The sequence below is a fragment of the Oncorhynchus mykiss genome, chromosome 5 (assembly GCF_057628025.1).
Source record: "Oncorhynchus mykiss isolate SJ-2025 chromosome 5, ASM5762802v1, whole genome shotgun sequence".
Taxonomy (NCBI): domain Eukaryota; kingdom Metazoa; phylum Chordata; class Actinopteri; order Salmoniformes; family Salmonidae; genus Oncorhynchus; species Oncorhynchus mykiss.
Window position 1 is genome coordinate 67,705,676 of NC_143026.1, and position 27,945 is coordinate 67,733,620.

At 44.0% G+C, this 27,945-nt stretch overlaps 1 protein-coding gene across 2 annotated transcripts; it reads left to right on the forward strand.

Annotated features, from left to right (window-relative positions):
• Nucleotides 1–27,636, forward strand: acsbg2 (acyl-CoA synthetase bubblegum family member 2). Of its 2 annotated transcripts, none has more exons than XM_021603954.3 (15): nt 1–601; nt 12,556–12,694; nt 13,280–13,395; nt 16,887–17,155; nt 20,632–20,720; nt 21,405–21,525; nt 21,649–21,729; nt 21,900–22,049; nt 22,556–22,732; nt 23,186–23,367; nt 23,608–23,850; nt 23,990–24,207; nt 24,403–24,542; nt 25,196–25,442; nt 25,753–27,636. In XM_021603954.3, the coding sequence occupies exons 2-15, from the start codon at nt 12,579–12,581 to the stop codon at nt 25,869–25,871; spliced, it is 2,268 nt and encodes a 755-aa protein (XP_021459629.2). In that variant the 5' UTR covers nt 1–601; nt 12,556–12,578; the 3' UTR covers nt 25,872–27,636. The 2 variants fall into 2 exon arrangements, with proteins under 2 accessions (XP_021459629.2, XP_021459628.2); XM_021603953.3 differs by lacking the exon at nt 1–601 and adding an exon at nt 9,411–9,633.
• Nucleotides 27,637–27,945: the final 309 nt, after the last annotated feature.

Consider the following 27,945-nt stretch of genomic DNA (forward strand, 5'->3'; position numbering starts at 1 on the left):
GTAGTGATGGGCATTCCGAATCTTTTCAGTGAGCCGGCTCATTTGGCTCCCAAACAGCTCTTCGTTCATTGGCTCTTAAAAATACATAAGACGATAGAAACATAAGACGATTGGAAATCTCTAAAATAAACCATACAAATGTCATTTCAGATCGTGGCATGTTAGTTCAAATACATTTTTTACCTTACCAAATTATTAGATGGCCTGCAAAAAAAAAAATGAAGGGCGGGAAATGAATGCACTGCAACAATGTGTGTGTGCCAGAAAGTCTCTCCTCACTATCTATTGTTCCTGTAGTGCATTACAATCTTCAGATAATGTTTTAATTGTCTTCAGTTCAGATAATCGTTGTCTGAAGGTCAAAAAGCAGTAGTAATAAATCAGGGTGCCAAATGAACGGCTCTTTCACAGATGTGATTTGGTTTAAGACGTTACCAAAAAGAGCCGTTCGTTCTGCTTCTCAGTAGCTGGTGTGCACACCTGCAGGCTAGGCCAAGTAAATGGACTTCCTTTCCCTTATGAACTCTTAAACAACTTCGGCGATAAAGTTTGCAGCACTGAAATTTCCAGCAGGAAAAAGTTGGCTTGTTTTGCATTTACGGTAAGCTCTAACATTACTTTAATTGACATTAATAAACTTAAACAACGATAACGTGTGCTATTCTTCATTCGCTACAAACTACATGCCATGGCTGTCATATTGTTGTGTAGCTAATTTAGTTTACCGGTAAATACAGAGAGCTACTTATAGGTAACCATTTTGCTCTGAATTTAAATGGGATATCTTAATTGAAACTGTGACACTTGTACTTTGAACCAATTTGGTTAGCCTTACAATTAGCCATTCTCTTAGCAATTTTGCTTTGCACGCGCCGACCGGCGCCTTCAGCGAGTGGATACGCGTGTCATTCGTTTGATAAAAACATGTTAAGCTTGACCCTATTTTCTAAATGAATTGTATTAGACATGCCATGTTTTTTTTCCTCGATGAAAATAATGCCCACCTCTGCCGACCTTTTTATCTCTATTTGATCATCATGCCACGTAAAATCATTAATTAAATAAAGACCCCTTTCTATTAATCCGAATACTTGTAGGCGTGTGGTGATGTCTGGTTTCCTATAGTCCCCGTTTATACGAAAACATAGCTAGCTAATCATGTTATTGCTAAATTAATTTAGTCAGTGTGCAGTCAACCAGCTAAATACATTTACAGGTCTAACGTTACTCAACATCTCATTTCCACTTGCTGTACAGTACACGCAATGAGCCTCGATTCCCCGTACCGTGAATATGGCGAGATGTCAATGAACTGCAATAACCTCGCTGAATGCAGCAGCATCACAGCCTCGCATTTTATGGGGAGATGGCTCACCAGAGGTCATGTGATAGCGCGGTGGGTTTGCTTCTCTTAAAGCAATTGGCTGAAGCGATCTTGCTATACATCTGGTCTCTTTTATTAATGGGCATCATTATTTCCCTGTGAGGATCTTGCTATACATCTGGGCTCTTTTATTAATGGGCATCTTCATTTTCCTGTGAGTCATTGTTAATCCCTCAAAGTAGGTTGAATACATCAAGTTGTCACCTTGCTAGGTTCTATGTGATAATGCAAAACAAAACTCTCCATGACTTTCAAGTTCTCAGCAAACAAGGTTGCCCAGTTGGGAAGTTCTTTCTCAGCCTTGGTATCATTAGCTATGGGATCAGCACTCACCCTCCCTGCACTTGTATTTTTGCAAATGCAGTCACTACCAGATTAACCATGTCCTCTGGGTTTAATAGTTTCAACAAAAGCTGAGGTAGTTTTTAGGAATGCATGATATATCGGAATCGGACGATATTAGCTAGAAATGCCAACATCAGTATTGGCCCGATGTCTAGTTTAACGCTGATGTGCAAAACCAAAGTCAAAGCTGACCTGCATACCTATATAATGTAGGTACAAATCAAATGTTATTTGTCACATACACATGGTTAGCAGATGTTAATGTGAGTGTAGCGAAATGCTTGTGCTTTTAGTTCCGACAATGCAGTAATAACCAACGAGTAATCTAACCTAACAATTTCACAACAACTACCTTATACACACGTGTAAAGGGATGAAGAATATGTACATAAAAATATATGAATGAGTGATGGTACAGAACGGCATAGGCAAGATGCAGTAGATGGTATTGAGTACAGTATATACATATGAGATGAGTAATGTAGGGTATGTAAACATATATTACATGGCATTGTTTAAAGTGGTTAGTGATACATTTTTTACATCCATTTTTCCATTATTAAAGTGGCTGGAGTTGAGTCAGTGTGTTGGCAGCAGCCACTCAATGTTAGTGATGGCTGTTTAACAGTCTGATGGCCTTGAGATAGAAGCTGTTTTTCAGTCTCTTGGTCCCTGCTTTGATGCACCTGTACTGACCTCGACTTCTGGATGATAGCGGGGTGAACAGGCAGTGGCTCGGGTGGTTGTTGTCCTTGATGATCTTTATGGCCTTCCTGTGACATCGGGTGGTGTAGGTGTCCTGGAGGGCAGGTAGTTTGCCCCCGGTGATGTGTTGTGCAGATCTCAATACCCTCTGGAGAGCCTTACGGTTGTGGGTGGAGCAGTTGCCGTACCAGGCGGTGATAGTTTGAGTGCTTTTGGTGACACGCTGAATTTCTTCAGCCTCCTGAGGTTGAAAAGGCGCTGCTGCGCCTTCTTCACCACACTGTCTGTGTGGGTGGACCAAATTCAGTTTGTCCGTGATGTGTACGCCGAGATACTTAACTTACTACCCTCTCCAATACTGTCCCGTCGATGTGGATAGGGGTAATGACGACATAATGACGCCACGTAAAATTTTGCTCTATACGTACACCACAATGTCTGTTGTGTGGATCGAGCAGTTATTTGAAAGAGTAAATAACACTTTGAAATGTTAACTTCTTTGGGGTAGGGGGCAGTATTGGGTAGCTTGGTTTAAAAACGTGCCCAAATAAGCTGCCTGCTACTCACCCGTAAAAGCTATAATATGCATATAATTAGTACATTTGGATAGAAAACACTGACGTTTCTAAAACTGTTTGAATGATGTCTGTGAGTGTAACATAACTCATATGGCAGGCAAAAACCTAGACAGGTTAAATAAGCTTTTGACACATCAAATAACAGTTCTATTATATAATGTTGTGTGTTCTGAATTTGCACATGCAAGCCAAGCGCCACCACTACTATCAGTAGCACTGTCAAAGCTGCCCAAAAGTCTGCATACACCGGCCACGAACGATGTGTTTACAATACCGCATTGGTAATAAAGCATTATTTGTTTGACCTCAACTGAGGTAGCTTGCTAGCTTTAGCTTGATACCTAGCTAACACCAATACAACCAGACTGAAAACAATGACCAGTAGAAACTAGAAATGCACCGATATCAAATTTTGGGCTGATATCCAATATTTTCCTTGCCAAAAAAATTATACCGATATTTTAAAAAACAACAACACATTTTTAATATTGGTATCGGGTTTTTTGGCAAGGAAAATATCGGATATCGGCCCAAAATTTCATATCGGTGCATCACTAGTAGTTTTACTTTCTTTATCTCGGTCATCCAGTTTGAAAGGAAATTGGGCAGAGAAATGTGTGAAGAAACTGCACATTTTAGTGGCCTTTCATTGTACCCAGACAAGGTGCACCTGTGTAATGGGCATTCTGTTTAATCAGCTTTATTATATGCCACACCTGAGAGGGATGTGCACAAAATTATTTGAGAGAAATAAGTTTTTTTGTGCATATGGAACATTTCTGCAATATTTTATTTCAGCTCATGAAACATGGGTTCCAACACTTTACATGTTGAATATTATATTTTTGTTCAGTTAGAAATAATTGGTTGACGGCAAATTGACGGCAAGAAGCCCAAACAGGCTAGAACATAATTTCAAACCTTGCTTACATTTGTCTACGATCACATCTCTCTATGTGTGGGAGTACTTTGGAACAGATTTCCAAAATTAAAATCGCTTGGAGCTGATTTGCTGGTATTTTTACAGTCTTATGTCCAACAATAAAACATTTAAAAAATGTCCTGCAGTAGGCTATTGAATAAAGCAGTGTTGGTTGTGTGTGTATTTGTTCATAGACGAGACTGTTTTGATGTTATAAGTAGCTAGGTTTCCATCCAATTGGCGATTTTTATGCAAACATTCTAAAAAATCTGCATAAAGAAAATATGCGCATTTTCCCACTAGTGGTGTTTCCGCCATACTGTTGCAGATTTGTTTTTAATCTGTGCGTGACGACGTAGTGCACAGAATATACTTTTTCTTTAAAGTTTTCATGTACCAAATAAAAATCTAAAGTTCAATGTGTTTCAATCGCATTTTCAACTCTACCGATAGTTTTGTCACATACCGTTGCGTTAAATAGCAAATGTGCATACTCTGGCCTTGGCACAGCCAGTTCGCAGATACAGTACGGGGAGGCTAGTCTACATGAGTTTTTTTATGAGCAAGAATATTTGTAACCGTCTCTTATGTTCCAAAATTTGAAATTGTGATTTTTACATTGAATAAAAGTAGAGACTCAGAGCTTCAATCATACACTGTAGTTAGAGGAAACATGGGGAAGTAATGCTGCTTTAAAAGTTGATCAACTTCATATAAAGATGGCCCCTTGTTTCTCGTTCCTAAGCAACTTTGCAGTATTTATAGATATTTTTTTTAATTTCTCACGCTATTATCCCAGAACGTTCTTAGCATTATTACATACAGCCAGAAATAACTTGTGGATATCAGAGAGGCAGTCTCTCACCACCATTTCGACAAGGAATACAACTTTCCTGAATTGGATTCTTTGATCGTACCCTTCAAGGCGATAGAACTTATCCCAGAGGCTCCTCCAAAATGCTGCCGGGGGAGAAGAGGTATTCGGAGTGGACTTTTAGCCTGACTCGGGAGGCGTGCACACCATCCACCACTTCCAAGTACATTACTCGCTAATGTTCAGTCCTTGGGCGATAAAGTAGATGAGCTCAAAGCGTGGATCTTCTTCCAGAGAGATATACTCTGTTTCACGGACTCATGGCTCTCTCCGGATATACTGTCCCCATTGATACAGCCAGCTGGGTTCTCGGTACATCGTGGTAATGTACAGGAACTCAAGTCCTTTTGTTCACCCGACCTAGAATATTTCTATCAAATTCCAACCGTGTTACACCACTAGAGAATGTTATTTTTTGTCACAGCTGTGTATTTTCCCCCTCAAGCCGATACCACTACGACTCAAGGAACTACACTGGACTGTGTGCAAACTGGAAACCGCATATACTAAGGCTGCATTTATTGTAGATGGGGACTTTAATTTGGACTAGAGGAAAACGCTGCCAAAGTTTTAGCAACTCATCGCCTGCAGTACTCTCGCTTCAAAAACTCTTGACCATTGTTACTCTCCCTTCCGGGGTGGCCTTAACGCCCTCCCATCGGCAAATCAGATCTTTGCTCCTCCCTTCCATAGGCAGAAACTCAAACAGGAAGTACCCGTGCCAAGGTCTATTCAATGTTGGTCTGACTAATCGGAATCCATGCGTCAAGACTGTTTTGATCACGCAGGCTAGGACATGTTCCTGGTTGTCTCTACTAATAACATTGATGTATACATTGACACAGTGACTGAATTCATCAGGAAGTGTATAGGGGATGTTGTTCCCACTGTGATGATTAAAACTTATCCAAACTAAAAAAAATGTAGATCGCAGCCATGACAAGGTGACTGGGAATATGGCCAAATACAAGCAGTCCAGTTATGCCCTCCATAAGGAAATCAGACAGGCAAAACATCAGTACAGACAGCGACAAAGTGGAGTCACAATTCAATGGGTCAGACACAAGAATTATGTGGCAGGAACTCCAGACAATCACAGATTGTAAAGGGAAAACCATCCACGTTATGGACACCGTCTTGCTCCCGGGGACAAGCTAAACAACTACTTCGCCGGGTTTGAGGATAACACCGCCAACACAAGCCGCTGAACGAGGACTGTGAGCCCTCGCTCTCCGTGGCCGACATGAGTAAAACATTTTAGCTTGTTAACCTTCACAAGGCTGCCAGCCCAGACGGCATCCCTAGCAGCATGCGCAGACCAGCTGGCTGGAGTGTTTATGGACATATTCAATCTCTCCGTATTCCAGTCTGCTGTCCCCATTTGCTTCAAGATGTCCACCATTGTTCCTGTACCAAAGAAAGCTGAACTAAATGACTATCGCACCACAGCACTCACTTCTGTCATCATGAAGTGCTTTAAGAGGCTTAAGGATCATATCACCTTACCCAATACCTTAGACCCACTGCAATTCGTATACCGCCCCAACAGATCCACGGATGATTCAATCGCCATTGCACTGCACACTGTCCTATCCCATCTGGACTAGATGAATACCTATGTAAGAATTCTGTTCATTGACTACAGCTCAGCCTTCAACACCACAGTACCCTCCAAGCTCATCCTTAAGTTCGGGGCCCTGGGTCTGAACCCCATCTTGTGCAACTGGGTCCTGGACTTCCTGACGGGGGCCCTACAAGGGCATGTGCTCCGCCCCCTCTTGTACTCCCTGTTCACCCATGACTTTGTGGCCACGCACGCCTCTAACTCACAACAGTGGTAGGCCTGATTCCCAACAGCGACGAGGGGGAGGTGAGGGCCCTGGCGGAGTGGTGCCAGGAAAATAACCTCTCCCTCAATGTCAACCAAACGAAGGAGCTGATCATGGACTTCAGGATGCAGTAGAGGGAGCACGCCCCAATCTGAGGCCACAGTGAAGGTGAAAAGCTTCAAGATCCTTGGCGTACACATCACTGACAATCTGAAATGGTCCACACAGACAGTGTAGTGAAGAAGGCACAACAGCGCCTCTTCAACCTCAGAAGGCTGAAGAAATTCGTATTGGCCCCTAAAACCCTCACAAACTTTTAAAGATACACTATTGCGAGCATCCTATCGGGCTGTATCACCGCCTGACAACTGCACCGTCCGCAACCACATCACCTGGAACACACTGCCTGCCCTTCAGGCCATCTACAGCACCCAGTAAGGCCAAGAAGATTATCAAGGACCTCAGCCAACCAAGCCACGTCCTGTTCACCACGCTATCATCCAGAAAGCAAGGTCAGTACAGGTGCATTAACACTGGGATCGAGAGACGAGCTGTTTTTCAATCTCAAGGCCATCAGATTATTAAGTAGCCATCACCCACCTACCTCCACCCAGTGCCCTGAACTGTCACTGTCACTAGCTGGCTACCACACAGTTACTCATCCCTGCACCTTAGAGGCTGCTACCCTACGTACATAGATCTGAAACACTGGTCATTTTAATAATGTTTACATACTGTTTTACCCATTTCATATGTGTATATACTGTATTCTAGTCAGTCAAAGCTATGCTATTCAACTTTTGCTGTACATATACTATTCTATCCACGTATTCTTCAGATATATTACATATTATATCCACATACTGTCCACAATGTCTATACATACCCTCATATACAGTGCATTCGGAAAGTATTCAGACCCCTTGACTTTGTCACGTTACAGCCTTAGTCTAAAATTGTTTTTATCCCCCATCAGTCTACACACAATACCCTATAATGACAAAGCAAAAACTTTTTTTTTTAAATTTTTGCTAATTTATACAAAATAAACTGGTATCACATAAGTATTCAGACCTTTTACTCAGTACTTTGTTTAAGCATCTTGGTAGCGATTACAGCCTCGCATCTTCTTGGGTATGACGCTTCAAGCTTGGCACGCCTGTATTTGGGGAGTTTTTCCCATTCTCTGCAGATGCTCTCAAGCTCGGTCAGGTTGGATGGGGAGCGTCGCTGCACAGCTGTTTTCAGGTCTCTCCAGAGATGTTCGAGCTGGACGCCCGGCCAAACTGAGCAATCGGGGAAGAAGGGCCTTGGTCAGGGAGGTGACCAAGCACCTGATGGTCACTCTGACAGAATTCCAGAGTTTCTCTGTGGAGATGGGAGAACCTTTCAGAAGGACAACCATATCTGCAGCACTCCACCAATCAGGCCTTTATGGTAGTGGCGAGACGGAAGCAACTCCTCAGTAAAAGGCACATTACAGCCAGCTTGGAGTTTGCCAAAAGGCACCTAAAGACTCTGAGACCATGAGAAACAAGATTATCTGGTCTGATGAAACCAAGATTGAACTCTTTGGCTTGAATTCCAAGCGTCACATCTGGAGTTAACCAGGCACTGCTCAACACCTGGCCAATACCATCCCTACGGTGAAGCATGGTGGTGGCAGCATCATGATGTGGGGATGTTTTTCAGCGGCGAAGACTAGTCAGGTTCAAGGAAAAGTTGAACGGAGCAAAGTACCGAGAGATCCTTGATGCCTGCTCAAGAGCGCTCGGAACCTCAGACTGGGGCAAAGTTCACCTTCCAACAGGACAATGACCCGACGCACACAGCCAAGACAACGCAGGAGTGGCTTTGGGACAAGTCTCTGAATGTCCTTCAGTGGCCCAGCCAGAGCCATTACATTAACCTGATCTAACATCACTGGAAAAAACTGAAAAATAGCTGTACAGTGACTTTCCCCATCCAACCTGACGAGCTTGATAGGATCTGCAGAGAAGAATGGGAGAAACTCTCCAAATACAGGTGTGCCAAGCTTGTAGTGTCTTCCCCAAGAAGACTTGAGGCTGTAATCGCTTCCAAAGGTGCTTCAACAAAGTACTAAGTAAAGGGTCTGAATACTTATGTAAATGTAATATTTCCGTTTATTTGTAATACATTTGCAAAAATGTCTAAAAAGCAGTTTTTGCTTTGTCATTATGGGGTATTGTGTGTAGATTGAGGGGGAATAAAAACCATTTTTAGAGTAAGGCTGTAATGTGACAAAGTCAAGGGGTCTGAATACATCCTGAATACACTGTATATCATAACTAGGAATAAATTAATGGAAGTGATAGAAGACAATATGATCCAATAGTTCTGGATGTTTATTTGATGTAGCCTACAGTATATAGGTCAGTAGGATACAGATGTCTGCCTGACAATGTTGGCATGTTTATCTCTGGAACGTCATCAAAGCCCAGGCAGCAGAGCTGCTATATGCAGTAGCTATAACAAACTGGCCTGAGGAACCGCCCCTTCCTTGTCCTGTAGTAACCCCAGCAGCATATCTGCTTTGTGTGGTTGTGTATGTTGCGGAAGTGAAGTGTGTGAGGGGGATGGGTAGGGTGGGGGACTCATCGCATCATCCAAGAGAAGGGGGGAGGAGTATTCCATTCCACCCATTCCCCTCCCTCTTGCATTAATTTAGCTGAAGTGACCATATATGGGGGACGAGTCTTGTGGTGTGAGCCGTTTCAGCCAATGAGAAGGGCTGTAGTGTTGGCATCTTAGTGGCGGAAGTGTGTAAGGATGTCTGCAGGAAAGGGTGGGGTTTCAGAGGAGGGACAAACCAGGCGTTTGAAAATTAATGATGTGTTACACAGAGTAGACTGAGGCGGAGAGGCCAGCATATTTTGAGTCTAGCAGCTGACTGACTAGAGTGCTTAAGCAGTCCAGAGAACCGGCAACCAGAACTGAAACAAGGAATCTAAAGAGTTTACTTCCAAGGATGCACTGTAAGTTCTTATGCATTGAATTAGATATACATTCAGATGTTGTGATGAGGGCGTTTTCCCTCTCACTTGCGTAGAGCCTAGATCTGAAAGCTTACATTGATTGTTACATATAATACATCTTTATATCCATGATCTTCTGACTTTGGCTTGTGGGAAGGCATTTCTCTGGCATCGTGGCATTTTCATTAGGATGTGACTGGTGGTTTCTGTGTACCTTACGTAAAATACATTTTAAAACTAAATTTGAGTCCCTCTCTGTGTTCAACGTTTGAATTTGGTTTAGTTCTTACATTGAAGTTAAGTTATTGAATTCAGAACAGCTCATGTACCACAGCTCTGGAGACTGTTTATGTGGTACTGGTTCATCCACCTCATTAGCCCATCTCGACAGCAGATATGTGCCGGCTGGCTGGGGTGGAGCATCCTGCCCTCCATGTACAGCTGCTTAGACAGGGTTGGGCGAGGCAAAGAAGTCCTAGTTTTAACTGCATTATTGGGGCCAGAAACAGCTGCTGGTTGGATGGATGGAATCTTGATTCACCCCAGTGGGTTAGCATCCTTGGTAACAACTCCAGGCAGCTGGGTGAGATGGCCATCTGGGATAGAGACAAGTACAGGGACAGAAAGATATTTAATGTAGCTTCCTTTGCATCTAAAATTCTCTACAGTTGGGATTTTTAAATGCTGGGTGTGGGGAGAGGGGAACCCCTGCTTTGTTTTGGAGACGCCCAGTTTTGGGCAGGATTTGTTTAGGTTGTAGTTAATGCTGGTTTCTAAAAATGTGTTTAATGTTGCCATTTTAGAGCAGTGTGCAAGAAAAGCTTCTACTCATAATCAGCCAAATTGTCTATACTTGCAATTTGTTTTTTGAATGGACATTGTGGCAGTTATGTGGACTAGACATACTGTTTGGGACCTAATCCTCTCTTAATTGTGTGCAACGCAGCGGTCAGTTGCTAACGTGATGAAACTCTGCGCAACTCTAAATCCATTTGAGCCCATCCCCTTAATGCTCACTGGGAATCTCCCTGGCAGGCCATCAGCAGGGATGTACAACCTCATTCAGGCATTACAATGAACTGCTCCTCTGGGGACTAGGGGTCAGACGGTGACCATCCATTCCGGGCTCAATCAACAGGAGAGAAGGAAATGGCTTTCTATCGTACAACAAGGAAGTACCTTGATTTGTATTTTATTTTCCCTGGTCTGACGTGTATTGGTGAGCACATTGTGAAGGTAAATACACACAGCCTTGGTCGTCATGGCTGGAGGGGATGAGAATAGAACTTGGTCATTGGTTAGGCATGTGTTGATAGCTCTCCTCACATCCAAACATAAATCAGTCCTATAGGGCTCTGCCTGAGACTTATTCAGTCATGAGAGAGAGACCCCTGAGGATCAGCCTTAAGGCAACATTCAGAAATATCAAGAATCTCCTCTCATTAAGGTACATAGTTTGAGCGTGAGAGCGAGCCTTTTCTGAGCTATAGGCTTAGTCTATAGCACCCACCCCCAATGCAGGCATGTCGGCACCCTCCCAACCCCCAGGGACCACTCACAATACAACTCCCACACTAGAATACATTACAGCCATGCAGCGTGAACCCTGGCCACAGCTGTCCAAGTCTGTGAGCATGGGGAATCTGCAGCCGCTCTGTTACTGGAGGAAGAAAGTACAATGGTAGCTGTTGCAGGGGGTTTGTGGTGTCAGCGGTGAGCTCACATGCTCTGCAGGAATGTGTAATGATGAGGTGAAGTCTCAAGGTTAACAGCAGTTCCTCTGAAGGAGGCAGCAGAGAGGTAGACTCTATCGATCTGCTGAGCTACGGCCCTTGAACGAACCATGAATCAGACACATTGGTTTTGAGTTTGAGGGTTTATAGCCGTTTCAAAACACTAGGTTATAATATTGACTGGGTTTTAATGAGGGCTGGCTGCACCCTGGCCCTGGCTCAGGGGAATGTTTGCGTTCCTGCTCTGACCCCCATGGTGTCTGTTTTCTTTCCTGCTGCCCCTGCTCAATTGTCCTCAGCTGGTGAACTATGATAGTCCATTCCACAATAGGCCGAAAGGGCCACTGGTATGTGTTTTCAATGCACCGAGCCAGGCCTAGATAAACAGAAGCCAGGCCGGTATTGGCTTTCCAACAAGGGGGTGGAGAGTGGGCGGGAGTTACGTGCTGGTGGGGCGGTCATGGTTATTGTTCTAGGGCGCTGACGTGTTTCCTGTGCCATGTTGGGTAACTGCCCACGATGGAACAAGCGGATCATCAACGGGCTGAACTGGGCTCTGGTTGGGTCTGTGTGTCTTTCACACAGATGGAGCCATTGAATTTCAATAACCAAAGGATGAGATGAACCAGCCAACTAAATGAGTCCGTCTTATGCAACCTCTGCTGTCTTGCCTGTTGTCATGTGTCCACATGGCTTTATATCTCTGAAAGGGGGGTTTCATAACACGATAAGGCCCAAATATTCATTTATCCTTCCTCTGATTTGGGAAAGGACCACACTGAATAAACATGGTTAATTTATTTTGGCTGAAAGAAGTTACTTAAAAGGATGCCTCATTGTTCAAAAACAGTGATTTATGGGGACAAAAACACAGTTCAGTCTACAGGAGCTCTTGGATCTATGTACCTTTTTTGAGTCCAGAGCATGACCCTGTGACAGCACATGCAGCACAGTGGTGGGTGTCTTGTGAGCCGTTTGGCAGTCACATGCTACTGACAGTTCCACTGTGTAACCAAGAAGCAGGTGCTACTGTAAGGAAGGACTAGTGCCATTTGTCACTCTCTCAAAGCCTGCTCAAACCTCCCATCACTTACCGCTGGGGAAACTCAGCCCCGAGATTTGCATGTCATGTTGTGTGAATGAGTCATATGCTGTATCTTACCCTGTCCCCTATCTCTATCCCTCCCAGTGATTGTGTGTGAGCCCGCTGCCATGTCCACAGTCGTGGTAATGGACCCCGCCAGGGACGCCAGCAACTTGCAGTCATCCTGTGGCACCGGGGACAGCATTGCTTCACTGGATGAAGTCACTATGGATTCCACAGCCAAGTACGTACCTGACCTGCAATGAGGACCTTTATGTACTTCCCCAGAATCTGTCTTCATACTGAAATAAGAGACATAAAAATGGTATCCACTAGTTCATCTGACTCTGAGGAAGTAGATAAAGGGCCTCATTGCCAAAAGCCCGAAGAACACTACATGACTAAAAGGCTTTCTACTGGATGTTGGAGCATTGCTGTGGGGACTTACTTCCATTCAGCCACCAGCATTATTGAGGTTGGGCACTGATGTTGGGCGATTAGGCCTGGCTCCCAATCCGCTCAAATTGCAGAATTCATCCATTTTGAAGGGGTGTCCACATACTTTTGTGTATATATAGTTTATCCCTTTAAATGACAGCTCAGAGATATTTGACCTACTTGTATCACTCAAAGATGAAAAACAGTCCTCATATTCTGTCAAATCAGCAATGTAAACATATTTAGAGTCAGTTTGCAAGACAGATTCTTGGGGACGTTAGCCTCTGACACACTGAAATGTTTCCTCCATCTATCTTAGACGTGACAGCAGAGTTCACCAGGACAGGACTGGGAATCTACTTAAGATTGTTTCTAACGTTTTTCCCCTCAGTGAGTCATCAGAAGAGGAGTCAGCCGGTGAGAGGGAAGCGGAGACTGGGGCCAACACTGAGCTCACCAACAATCCCACAGACATCCCCACTGAATGGCCCACACACACACAGTCAGGTGAGCTGACCTACACACTCACACATTTACATGGCAAACACCACAAGGACAGCATTTACATGGGACACAAATATATTTAGAAAACAGGGTTACAACAGTTAGAGCGTACACAAACATAGTGGTTCACACACACTCTTGAGGTTGGCACATGGCTACAGAAGTTATACCAGTGCATTCATTTTGAGGTAGACCAAATGAATTGTCCCCATTTGGAACTTTGAGGGAATGGGCCTAAGGGAAGTGAAGTCCACCCTTGGTGCCTGTACGTGCCAACTTCCTTTTCCTGTTTCCTCCGACTCAAGTCAAGAACATTCAGCCTTCAACATTCCACACGCACTCGGTATGACAACCCTTTTTATAAGCTGTATACTGGCATATATAAAACCCCAATTAGATGAAATAGTTCTATGCTATCCTAAATGAAGGTATTCACAAATGTCATTAAAAGCACAGTTCAATTGAGATTTGTGTCAGTTGGTCAGTAAACCCTATGTTACTGCAAATCAGTAGGGCATTCTCCTCCACTGTCCATCGACCTGAAGTGCAGTCCAGTAACTGTAGCCTCAGGACCTGGCAGAGTGGCAGCATGACTGTGGCAATGTGCTTCTGTTGACTATTAAAGAAGTGATTGGTCATAAATAGTCCTGTCTGAACTCCCAGAAGGTTCCACCCACAGCTCAGTCCTGTTGACAGTACACAGAAACACAGCGCTCTTTGGAAACGGGGTCAGCCTAACACAAGGTCACATGACCCCACGCTTCACTCAGTGTTGATCTTTTCATTTTATAGTGCTTTTCAGAGGCTTCATAGTCAACACAGAACATAGGAGGGAGTAGGTCCCCTTATCTAAATAAAGCTTTCACGCACTTCAAAATAGTGACAGGGATTATCTATAGTTCTAGTCTTGTCATAGTGACATTTGAAAAATTGCTGATAAGACTCAAACATGAATGCTAATACTACCAGGTGAGTTAGAGCTTCTGTTTGTCTCTGGCTAATGGCCCCCATTAACCCTTGACACCCCTACCTGTATACAGGTTGAAAATGGCACATTTTGTCATTGATAAGGGCCTACATTGGAATGCAGTGGCTGTACAGTAACATGTTATACATGACGTCAGAGCTCAGGATCTCCGCTTCACAGCTCTGTATGGGTTTTGACTGCCAGACATTCTGAATTTGAGCACTGTGTGTGACGTTGCCCCCATCCCTCCTGATAATTTGGCAACATTTGGGGGGGAGCAGTGAGGGAAATGCTATAAATTACAAGGACTTGGTGTATTTTGAAAATTGAGACGTTGTGGATTATAAAAAATACTGCTTTGATGTCATACAAGCAAGTCCAAATGTGCACTTCACATTTCCATGTCATTATACTCTATATATGTAATATAGTGTCAAAGTTCATGATCACTGTTTGATGTATACTGAACAAAAAAATGAAACACAACATGTAAAGTGTTGGTCCCATGTTTCATGAGCTGATATTAAAGATCCCAGAAATGTTCCGCAATCACAAAAAGCTTATTCAATAAAATGTTGTGCACAAATTTGTTTACATCCCTGTCAGTGAGCATTTCTTCTTGGCCAAGATAATCCATCCACCTGGCAGGTGTGGCATATCAAGAAGCTAATTAAACAGCATGATCATTACACAGGTGCACCTTGTGCTGGGCACAATAACAGGCCACTCTAAAATGTGCAGTTTTGTCATACAACACAATGCCACAGATGTCTCACGTTTTGAGGGAGTGTGCAATTGGCATGGTGACTGCAGGAATGTCCACCAGAGCGGTTGCCAGATCATTTAATGTTCATTTCTCTACCAAAAACCATCTCCAACGTCGTTTTAGAGAATTCGGCATTATGTCCAACCTTACTCACAACCGCAGACCACATTTAACCACGCCAGCCCAGGAACTCCATATCCGGCTTCTTCACCTGCGGGATCATCTGAGACCAGCCACCCGGACAGCTGATGAAACTGAGGAGTATTTCTGTCTGTAATAAAGTTATTTTGTGGGGAAAAACTAATTCTGATTGGCTGGGCCTGGCTCCCCAGTGGTTGGGCCTGGCTTCCCAGTAGGTAGGCCTATGCACTCTTAGGCCTATCCATGGCTGCGCCCCTGCCCAGTCATGTGAAACCCATAGATTGGGGCCTAATTAATATATTACAATTGACTGATTTCTTTATATGAACTCTAATTCAGTAAAATGTTAAATGTTTATTTTTGTTCAGCATAGTTACAAGATGACATGGCGTTATACCCTGGGTAGTCAGAATGAGCCTACAGTATGTTTGTTGTATTGTGAAGAAATTATGCCCACCTGACCCTGATTTTGATATTTAAAATGGACCGTTTTTGGATTGCGTAAACAATAGTAATTGTGTAAAGCGGGGATGCAGGGCTGTGTTCCAAGCACAACGACACGTTTGCTTGCTCTAGTTCCTCGCCGGCACAGCTTGGAGAGCTCAAAAGAAAGGCACTTTTTATAGTTTAAGACACTTAGTCATAAAGGTGCATTGAAAATCCTTAAGAACTGTGCACACATTGGAGAGCTGTGGACCCCTGGAAAGACCCACATTTTCCTGGAATATTTTTGTTGCTGAATGTATCCAGAGTATTTTCACATTTCCTAATTAACAAATGAGGCAAAGTACAGTAAATGTGAAATGCACATAAAATCAAGTGTAATGTTTGGATTCAGTCTTGTCAGGTGAGCTGTTGTCCTGACCTTTTTTAGTCTAAGACTTTTCCCGTAATCTCCAAACTGTCCTCTTTTTAATTGCTACAATGGTTATGCATATGCTTTCTATATTTCTTCTGTAAGAAACATTACAATTTAACCCTATCCATATAGGCCAATATAATAGTTCCTGTTGTCTTGTTAGTTCCTTTTAGTGAGTCCTCTCCTTGTGAGGTCTGTGTGCCTGGGCTTTGTAGGGGTTACCTTGTGGTGTCTGGCGTTTTGTGTGCTGATTGGTATCTCATACGGGACCGGGCTCTGTCTGTGTACTGGTAGAGGCTGGGTTCCAGGCCAGGGTCACCTAAACCCACTGCCTCTGGCTCTTCACCATCAATGCAGACAACAGAGGAGGAAACACAAGTCTACAAATGGCAACTGAGATTTAAGACCAGAAGTCAGAGCAGCCTCCATCCTGTCCCTAAAGAGTGTCTAAGCTCATTTCTGTGAGTGCTGGTGTAAGCAGGAGGCACCCCATTCAAAGTGATTAGTTTGACTTCCTCACGGGTTCCATCTGACAAATTGCAGACAGGCAAATCAATGTATGCCATTTGCCATCACCAAACTGGCAGGATGGAGCAAGAGCGTCCTTAAATCAGCTCACACAATTTATCCCCACAATATTCCTATTTTCTGCGGTGCTATACAAACTTAAGTCTAAGCAAAGCTCACAAATCAAACACTTTTCCTTCACCTTCTCAACTGACTTGCCTTGGTAAACAACGAAACCCTTCTCTCTCCCTCAGTGAGTGCCCAGCGGCCAGACTCTCTGTCCCTGGCGGTGGCTAAGCCAGACTTGTGGACATCGAGCGGTGACGGGGAGGTGAGGCTGAGGATGGGGGAGTCAGGCTTTGCCTCTGAGCCCCCACTCACCGTAGACCAGATGTTTAAGACTGCTGTGGAGAGGTTTGGCAGCTACACTGCCCTGGGCTGGAAGGAGGGAGAGCAGACCAAGACAATCAACTACCAGGAGTACTACCAGGCCTGCCGCACCGCTGCCAAAAGCTTCCTCAAGGTGAGACTAAAGACACAGACCAACTCTGCTGACACTTGACTGCTGTACATTGCATGTCAGAACAATGTGGCAAGAGAAAACCCATAACAATACATGTGTATAGTTATCGAGTGTTACATACAGAGGAGAACTGTAAAATTATGTTATTTTATTAAACACTTTCTTGGTGCTCATGTCTCCACTTCTCCAGTCATAAGAATGGCTTATCGACATCAGTTCCTTAAGTGCGACATTGCAACAGAGAAACTAAGTATGAGAGAAAGTTCTGTTGGCTTGGCAACAATGTATCCTCAAACTAAATATCAAGACAAGCAAAAGAGAACCACTGTGGACTTAAACTTAGGAGCACCAGAAGAAATGTTTACATTGATTGAGAGAGCCTGTATTGGGCCAATAAGAATTCTAGCTACTTCTGATTAGTATTTCTGATTTGTCTTAACTCACCACCACTAATGAGCTGTGGAGCTTCTCAAAGAAAAATGTTCTTAACTTCAAACGGCAAGTTAACAAAGTCTGTTTTTACATCCACTGACAATAGTTCCTCAATGTATTAGAAAAATCTTTCCAAATCAAAATGTATTTGTCAAATGCTTGAGGCAACGGGTGTAGACTAACAGTGAAATGCTTACTTGCGGGTCCTTTTTCAACAAAGAAGATGAGGTAAAAACTAAACAAAAATCAAATGCAAATAGTGACATAAATACACAGTAAATAAATAACATGGCTATATATTTTTTAATAACATGGCTATATATAGGGAGTACCAGTACCAAGTCGATGTGCGGGGGTACGAGGTTATTGAGGTAGCTATGTACTGTACATATAGGTATGGGTAAAGTGACTAGGCAACAGGGTAGATGATAAACAGTAGCAGCAGTGTATGTTTTTGTGTGTTGGTGTGGGTAGAGTCCAGAGTGTGCAAGAGCGGGTCCATTCAGGTAGTCCAGGTGTTTAGAAGTCTTATGGCTTGGGGGTAGATGATGTTCAGGGTCCTGTTTGTTCCAGGCATGGTACATTGGTACTGCTTGCTGTGTGGTAGCAGAGAGAACAGTCTGTGGCCTGGGTAGCTGGAATCAGAAAATGTTTTGGGCCTTCATCTGACACTGCCCGGTACAGAGGTCCTGGATGGCACGGAGCTCAGCCCCAGTGATGTACTGGGCCGTATGCACTAGCCTCTAGAGCCTAGCGGTCAGATGCCAAGCAGTTGCCATACCAAGCGGTTACGCATCCAAGATGCTATCAATGGTGCCGATGTAGACATTTTTGAGGATCTGAGGGCCCATGCCAATTCTTTTCAGCCTCATGAGGGGGAAGAGGCATTGTCATGCCCTCTTTACGACAGTGTTGGTTTGTTTGAACCATGATAGAGCCTTAGTGATGTGAATACCGAGGAACTTGAAGCTCTTGACCCACTCCACTACAGCCCTGTCGATGTGAATGGGGGCCTGCTCGGCCCTCTGTTTCCTGTAGTCGCCAATCGGCACCTTTTAACTTACTGACGTTGAGGGAGAGGTGTTGTCCTGGCACCACACTGCCAGGACTCTGACCTCCCCTATATGCTGGCTCGTTGTCGGTGAACACTGTCGTGTCGTCTGCAAACTTAATGATGGTGTTGGAGTCGTGTGCAGCTACGCAGTCATGGTTGAACAGGGAGTACAGGAAGGGATTAAGCACGCACCCCTGACGGGCCACTTGTTGCCTACCCTCACCACCTGGGGGCGGCCTGTCAGGAAGTCCAGGAATCAGTTGAAGAAGGAGATGTTCAGTCCCAGTGATCTTAGCGTAGTGATCAGCTTCCAGGGCACTATGGTGTTGAACACTGAGCTGTAGTCAATGAATGGCATTCTCACATAGGTGTTCCTTCTGACCAGGTGGGAAAGGGCAGTGTGGAGTGCAATTGAGACTGCATCACCTGTGGATCTGTTGAGGCGGTATGCGACTTGGAGTGGGTCCAAGGTGTCTGAGATGATGTTGTTGATGTGAGCCAGGACCAGCCTTCCAAAGCATTTCATGGCTACAGATGTGAGTGCTATGGGATGATAGTCATTTAGGCAGGTTACCTTGGCATTCTTGGAAACGGGGACTATGGTTGTCTGCTTGAAACATGTAGGTATTACAGACTGGGTCAGGGAGAGGTTGAAAATGTTGGTGAAGACACTTGCCAGCTGGTCAGCGCATTCTCTGATTACACATCCTGGTAATCCGTCTGACCTTGCAGCCTTGTGAATGGTAACCCGCTTTAAAGGTCTTCCTCGGCTATGGAGAGCGTGATCACACAGTCGACCGGAACAGCTGGTGCATTCAAGCATGGTTCCGTGTTGCTTGCCTCGAGTGTAGAAGGCATCCGGCTCTCCCTTTCGATAACCACCAAGCCTCTGTGTGAAAGGGAAAAATGTCATGCTCTGATCCAGTGGAAACTTCATAAAATACCTGATTTACCTCTTATCCCGTGCCTGTCCGGAGCACACTGGCACGGGAAACTCGGAGGGGCCCAGAATAGTTGATACAATGTTGCAGATAGATGAATGCGATTGAATGAACATGAACAAACCTCCATGCATATTCAATGTTATTTATATATGATTTATGAGATATTTTAAATCAGAATATTTTCTACCAGCAATGCATTTATTTATTTGAAACTGTTCCATGAAAAATGTTAAAATAGGAAAATCTAAACTGTCACGCAGATTGGTAGAAATGGTAAGGTAAATTGGCACCCCACATGAAAAAGATTGCCGACCCCTGAGGTGCGTTCAACAAGGGAGATTGTTCACAAATGCTGGCTAACACTAGCTAACATATTTAATTTGTTTTGTTAGCCGCAACCGTTAGCTAACAGTCTGAGAAGGTAGAAGGCGAGCTATACACTACTCCAGACAACGCTTGGCATTGCTGATGGGGATCTTAGGCTTGTGTGCGGCTGCTTGGCCATGGAAACCCATTTCATGAAGATCTCGACAAACAGTTATTGTGCTGACGTTGCTTCCAGAGGCAGTTTGGAACTAAGTAGTGAGTGTTGCAACGGAGGATAAGCTATTTTTACGCACTTCAGCACTTGGAGGTGAGCATGTGTGGCCTACCACTTTGCAGCTGAGCCGTTGTTGCTCCTAGACATTTCCACTTCACAATAACAGCTCTTATAGTTAACCAGGGCAGCTCTAGCAGAGCAGAAATGTGACACGGTGTTGGAAAGGTGGCATCCTATGACGGTGCCACGTTGAAAGTCACTGAGCTCTTCAGTAAGGTCATTCTACTGCCAATGTTTGTCTATGGAGATTGCATGGCTGTGTGCTCAATTTTTATACGCCTGTCAGCAACGGGTGTGGCTGAAAATAGTCAAATCCACTAATTTGAAGGTGTGTGTGTGTGTATGTGTGTATGTGTGTATGTATGTATGTATGTATGTATGTATGTATGTATGTATGTATGTATGTGTATCTATTCTCATGCTGTATGTGTGTGTTTGTCCACAGCTTGGCTTGGAGCGCTACCATGGGGTTGGCATTCTGGGCTTTAACTCTGCTGAGTGGTTCATTTCTGACATTGCTGCCATTTTGGCTGGGTGAGTCCCTCTACTCCTGTTTCGGGGGGGATGGGTCTGACACATTCCCTGTTACTTACACTAGCCCCGTCATGTAAGTATGTGTGATGTGCAGAAGGGTTCCCGCTCACTGATATACTGTAGGCCCCATCTAGATTGTGTAAGCATCTTATATGACTACAACCAAAGACATGATGAGATATGACATATGAGCCTGTCAGAGCAGCATAGTGTTTGACCTTGAATTCAGCATGTAGCCTGTTGGTCACATTAAAACAGTTTGATAGATCGCTGAGGTATGCCAAACACAATGACTACTCTGTTCTTGCTTTTCAGTTGTATCAGCAAATAGCTATAATCAGAAACCAAAACTCTAGAGCATGATCAGAAATCCAAACTCCATACAGTATGTCAAAACAAATCAAAGTTAATTTAGAGCTTGGAGTGTTTCCCACTGTCAGAACTGGTTATGTGAGAACATATGCCATGTGTAATTGGCAGAGAAGTTAGACTTACAATAACTTACTGTTCTGGGTGGATCAAGGCCTCACCTGTTGCATTCTTGTTTCATGATGATCATAACTTTCTGAAATACATTCTTTCTTAGCAGAGTTGCCAAACCTGTCTGTAGGAAAGGAATCTTTTTTGAGTTTGATGGAACATAAAGGCAACAACTCACTGTACTGTTTTCTCTTGTGTTGCCAGTGGGTTTGCAGTGGGCATCTACACCACAAACTCCCCAGATGCTTGCCAGTATGTAGCAGAGAACTGCAAGGCCAACATCATTGTGGTGGAGAATCACAAGCAGCTGCAGAAGATCCTACAGGTAAGCCTAGAGGATGTAAGGTGATTTGATTGATTCATTCTCCAGGGATACCTTTTACGTTTTAGTGTATTCCACCACTGTGGAATCTGACGCAGATATCTAAAATGAGTGTCTTTCCTCCAGGTTCAAGACAAGCTGCCACACTTGAAAGCCATTATCCAATACAAAGATGCACTTAAAGAGAAGAGACCAAACCTCTACACGGTATGAATGGAGTGTCAACGATTTAGATTTCATTTGAACAACCGAACACAGATCCATGCCTTCTGTGTCTTTTTTTTTTTTAGAAGTGTTCATAACACAGTACGTTTTCTGCAGGTTCGTTCCCCCCCCCACTCTATCCTGAATATGTCTGTCCTGTATTGTCTGCACAGTGGACTGAGTTTATGGAGCTGGGCCGTGATGAGCCCGACACAAAGCTGGATGATATCATCACTCTCCAGAAGCCCAACCAGTGCTGCACACTGATCTACACTTCAGGTACCACAGGCCAGCCCAAAGGAGTGATGCTCAGCCACGACAATGTGAGTGACACTGACTACAAACACCCACCACTAACACTAGTCTTTGGTTGCATATTTGGTTTCCCACGGCCAGTGTAAAGATATCAGAGTGCTATACTTAAGCAATAATATACCACACCCGAGGGGGTGTGGTATATGGCCAATATACCATGGCTAAGGGCTGTTCTTAAGCGCGACGCAACCCGAAGTGCCTGGATATACAGCCCTTAGCCATGGTATATTGGCCATATATCACAAACCCCCATGGAGCCTTATTGCTATTATAAACTGGTTACCAACGTAATTAGAGCAGTAAAAATGTTGTTATACACATGTATACGGTCTGATATACCACGGATATACCACAGCTGTCAGCCAATCAGCATTCAGGGCTCTACCACCCAGTTTATAATATCCTTTAAAGGTTGCTTATCAAGATGTAGCCTCGTATCTATTCAAACTCCCCTTTTGGTCTGAGTTTACCTGCTAATGACCTGTATTGTACTTGACCGTCTCTCCCTCTGCAGCTGACATGGACAGCGTTCGCAGTAGGCCGCTATGTCCGGCTGGCAGAAGCCACCAAGTCTCAGGAGATTGTGGTCAGCTACCTGCCCCTCAGCCACATCGCTGCTCAGATGGTGGACATCTGGGTCACCATGAAGGTCGGAGGGGCAACATACTTCGCCCAGCCAGACGCACTGAAGGTGAGGTCTATTCTCGTTTATGAGAATCCCAAGAGGACATTTTTCTGGTTTTTCCATCTCACTGAGAAGACTGTTATTCAGTCCCTTACATCACCTTGTCCTCATCTTCGATAAACCTAGTGTGTAATCCAGTTAAGGGAGGAAGATTAAGATCAGAGTTTTCACAAGTTAAAATGATACCCTGTCCTCACACAAGACAACTCTTTGTTTCCCTGTTGATCAGATCATTAGTGTTTCTGCTCTCTGTGAAAAGGCTTTTCACTAAATAAGTGCCAGCTTTGCACGTTGCAATTGCAAACTCTTTTGAACAGTTCTGTGATTCTCAGGAGCTGAACTGTCTTTCTCAATATGCCAGTGTCAGTGATACTCCACACACACACACAGTCACACATACTTTTTGCCCTTTAGTGTGTGTATATGTTGTGACTGAGCTCCATTCCTGTCTGTTCTCAGGGCTCCCTGGTTAACACAATGAGAGAGGTGCGTCCCACAGCCTTCATGGGCGTACCACGTGTCTGGGAGAAGATGCAGGAGAAGATGAAGTCCGTCGGGGCCAAGTCGTCCACCGTGCGCAGAAAGGTGGCAGTCTGGGCCAAAGGAGTGGGTCTGCAGACCAACCTCAGCAAGATGAACCAGTATGTGTTATACATGGGCCTATTTAGTAGGGAGGGGCGGATCTGTATCACCACCTCTGTGGTTCTGACTTTGCAGCGATTTCCCTCAAGGCGAATACTACAGGATCAGTAGTTGTCTTGCCCACGCACAGTATAATAATGCTAGCACAGTATGTACAGTAGTGAACTATAGCCTGGGGTATGAAGAGAGACATGTTCTGATGTTGTATTAAACTCCTGCTTCCTCTTCCGCCTGCTCAGGAATGGAGCTATGGCGAGGATGCCCATGAACTACCGCTTGGCCAAGAAGCTGGTGTTCAAGAAGGTCCGTAAGGCTCTGGGTCTGGACCGCTGCACCAAGTGTTACACAGGCGCCGCCCCCATCACCAAGGATACCCTGGAGTTCTTCCTCAGCCTGGACATCCCAGTGTACGAGCTGTACGGAATGAGTGAGAGCACTGGACCTCACACCATCTCTCTGCCCGACGCGTTCCGCCTCACCAGGTAACTATACCCTCCACATACACCTAAACACACAAGGCCTGAAATGACATATTACAGCTTTTAGAAAGTATTTTTGTTATATATGCTTTGTGTTTGATTAAGATCTGCAAAGTTAGTGATTTATGTCTTGTCTCCCTAGCGTTGGGAAGTTGATCCCTGGTTGTGAGACTAAGATTAACAATCCTGACGAGGAGGGCAACGGGGAGATCTGCTTCTGGGGACGCCACGTCTTCATGGGCTACCTAAACCAGGCCGACAAGACCGAGGACGCCCTGGACACTGAGGGCTGGCTGCATTCTGGAGACCTGGGCAAACAGGACGACAACGGCTTCCTCTTCATCACTGGACGCATCAAAGGTACAGTCTTCTCTACACACTCTATAACCCCATCTGTAAAATACCCCCAACCCTATCCCGGTCATCAGAACCCAGCTTTAAATGGAATAGACTGATGTTTTATTAAAGCCTCAGTCCACAGAAGATAGCATTTTATTGTCTGGCTCCACATAGAGACCTATCCTAAATAAAACTTGTGTTTCAATGTGTGTCCAGAGCTGATCATCACAGCGGGTGGAGAGAACATCCCTCCAGTGCCAATCGAGGATGCTGTGAAGGAGGCCGTGCCGCTGGTTAGCAACGCCATGCTCATTGGAGACAAGAGGAAGTTCCTCGCCATGCTGCTCACCATTAAGGTATGAACTGTTGGCTACAGTACTGTTTTATAATTGTTTTATTTTACCAGGTAAGTTGACTAGGAACATATTGTCATTTAAAGCAACGACCTGGGGAATAGTTACAGGGGGGGACGAGAGGGGATGAATGAGCCATTTGGAATTGTTTGTGTGTCGGTGTGAAACCAAATCCCCATGCCAACCAAGTCCCCATGCCAATATGGCCTATCTCAAAGGTCATATTTCAAGTTCTGACAAAACATCTTCTTCAGAACAGGGATGTTATGTTGTGTATCATGGCTATCTATTACAGCCACTTTTAGAGTATCTAGTAGTTGAGAAATACCATGTGTAATCAGATGCAGCCTGCATTAGAGATTGCACAGTGCTGTATAAACTCATCACTGCTCCTAATCATGTAATCACCAGATGGGGCAAGGTCATAGTGGGTTATTCACAATTCTTCTTTATTGTAAGTTATACGACTTCTGCCCAACCACTGCCACCTGGTGGACATTTTAGCAAACTGCAAGTCTTTATGGTATCATTGTCAGTTAATAGGATTCATTGACAAAAGATAAATGATTCATGAGCAAAACAACCTTCTAAGAAAATGTGTTTTTTTTGTTTCAGGACTCCTTCCTGAATAAAACATCTGTCTCTTTACCCCTCAGTGCCAGGTGAACGGAGACACTGGTGCTCCTGAAGATGAGCTGATGCCCGAGGCCGTAGAGCTGTGTCGGAAGCTGGGGAGCAACGCCATGCGAGTCTCAGAGATCGCCGGTGGGCGTGACCCGGTCATCCATGCCGCTATCCAGGAGGGTATCAACCGCGTGAACGAGAAAGCCACCTCCAACGCCCAGCGCATCCAGAAGTGGACCATCCTAAACCAGGACTTCTCCATCCCTGGGGGAGAGCTGGGTGAGCGGGGCGGGGAGCAGCCTGGGCAGGGGCCCTGGGTAGGACGGTGTGCATGTTTGTTTAATGCCATGTTCTTCTCTTCTGGTCCTGAAGGACTGCAGTGTCGTTTTTCCCAGGTCACTATATAAGCTAGACTCAAGTTTCCATAATGTTGCCTCATTTCCATTCATTTCAATAGAATTGTTTTTGTTTGACCTTTCTGTCTACTACAGACCATGTTGTCACTGTAGTTTATCACCTATCCAGTGGCGGGTGTTGATGAGCATAACAGCAGGATTTATATAGCCGACTGTCTCGTTCTCTCTCTCAGGCCCCACTATGAAGCTGAAGAGGCCGGTGGTCATGAAGATGTACAAAGAGCAAGTAGAGAATTTCTACAAGGAGGTGGTGACCCCAAGCACCCCTGATAACTCCATGCCCCCCAAATAGGCATTGGACAAAAATACCCCTGCAGAGCAATTCAGAGAAACACTACAAAAGACATGCAGACAGAACAGTCTAAGACAACCACTCCTTGTTCAGTTCCTGTTTCTCTCCTGTGAACATGTTTTGCTAGCTTCCTCCTTTCATTATTGGGTTTTGTTTACATTTGTGGGTGTTGTAAAGAAAAAAATATAAGGAAAACATCCATGAGAAGCCATTGTAAGCCTTTAGGATTTTTTTTTTAAAGATGAGTTGTTGATATGCTGATTTCAGCTATTTATTTTGTATTATTGTGATGAAGAACAATAACATATGATAGATGAAGTACAGGTGTATGTGATGAGGCTTTGTGAATTTACTGTGATACTTGCAAATAAATTGCATAGAATCCAAAAAGTCCATAGGACATGGTAGTAGAATTTTGGGGGTTAAGTGTTACTATTTTTGTTTTGCCAAAGTCAGAAATTACTTGGACCAAATACACACATTTGGATGATAAATAATGATTACATCCAGTGATCCCTGGTCTGGATTAAAAATAAAATATGAAGTAAAATGACAGGGAAAGAAAACACTGAACATATCATTGTTCTATTTATTGTATTGTTTTTCTCTGTCTGGTTTGAGTTTTGATGAAAGTGCGTCTATCATTGTGTAGTAGCTCCTAAATAGTGCAGTTCTGCAATAAATACACAAGACAAGCCCTGGGACGACCAATGAAAATTAAGTTGTAGATTTAGTTGATTCCTTGGCGCCATAAGCACATGGCACAATTTTGAGCTTCTGCACCTACCTTATCTGAGAGAGAGCATCCAGATCTTTATGCTACAGAACCATATCATTCAAGCCATATTAGTTTAGTCATGTTTTATATCCAATGAGTTTTACGGACTCTGATCGTCTGTGTGACACAGCCTACGCAATTGCCTGGTCTTGTTGGGATGTTTTGTAACGATTGTGTAAAATTGCTGTGACCATTTAAATACTGTAAATATGTTTTGCTTATTTCCTCTTCTCTGGTCTTCATCAGAGAACGTGTTAGTCTACAGATCAGTCTTGTCTTGAAGTGTGAGAGCCACCACTTTCCTCATGCATACCAGCACAACGCAGACGCGTGTGATGAGAAAAGAGTTTGGTCCTTGCACCACTGAATTTGTCTTTCTGAAAACCGGTTCATTATGTTCTCTGGGGTAACTAATCTAAACGAGAATTGAATAGCATTTCAAAATAAGCAGTCATCCTGAAACATAGATACAATCTTACCTAAGACCGGTGTGGACTGGTGTTCACTCTTATTACATTGCAAATACTCTCCCTAAACACACATATATGCATGCTGAGTGGAATTGTGAAAACCATGTATCTCTGCTACCTGCTGTACATGTTAGGAGAACTTGGACTTATGTGTCTTATTGCTGGTTGTGAATTTTGGCCATTTGTCAAACCTTTGAGTCAGTACTTGCAAAACATACTCCCAGGTACATTGTAGTAGGAAGAAATTCATTTGATTTGTGATTAAGACTTTGGCTTCCAGTACCTTTATCTTTTGATGAAATGTTTAAAACAAAGTCATCTAATACTAATGAAATCCAAAGATCCCAGTTGTAAACAATTGCCACTAACATGCCATTGTCTCAGATGAAAGTGAGTAGGTCAAACCCCTTGCAGTTTGCAGAGATGTTAGAGTGCTTCCATATTCAGAGAGAAGCTCAACTGGAGACCCATGTTGATGTTCAGGAAGACCTGTAAATAAACTATTAGCTTACCAAGAGTGACCTTGTATTGTTTGTTGAATGAAGTTGTGTACAGAATCAAACATTACAGAAAATGAAGGTGAATCAGTATTTTCTTTTCCCAACTGATTTCTGCCTTCCTGCAGAATTCACTGGTGTCATAGATTTGTTGGTGCTTGTACTGGAATAAAAGACACACTGAAGAGCGTTAGCTACTGCAACTAGCCCGTCGAAGCTCCATACCAAGGAAGCCCCATGCAAATGCAAAGTTACCTTCCTAATACCAGGAGGACTTTGAGCTGTTGGAAAATCTTTTTATTTTATTTTTTTTTACATGCAAATCAAAT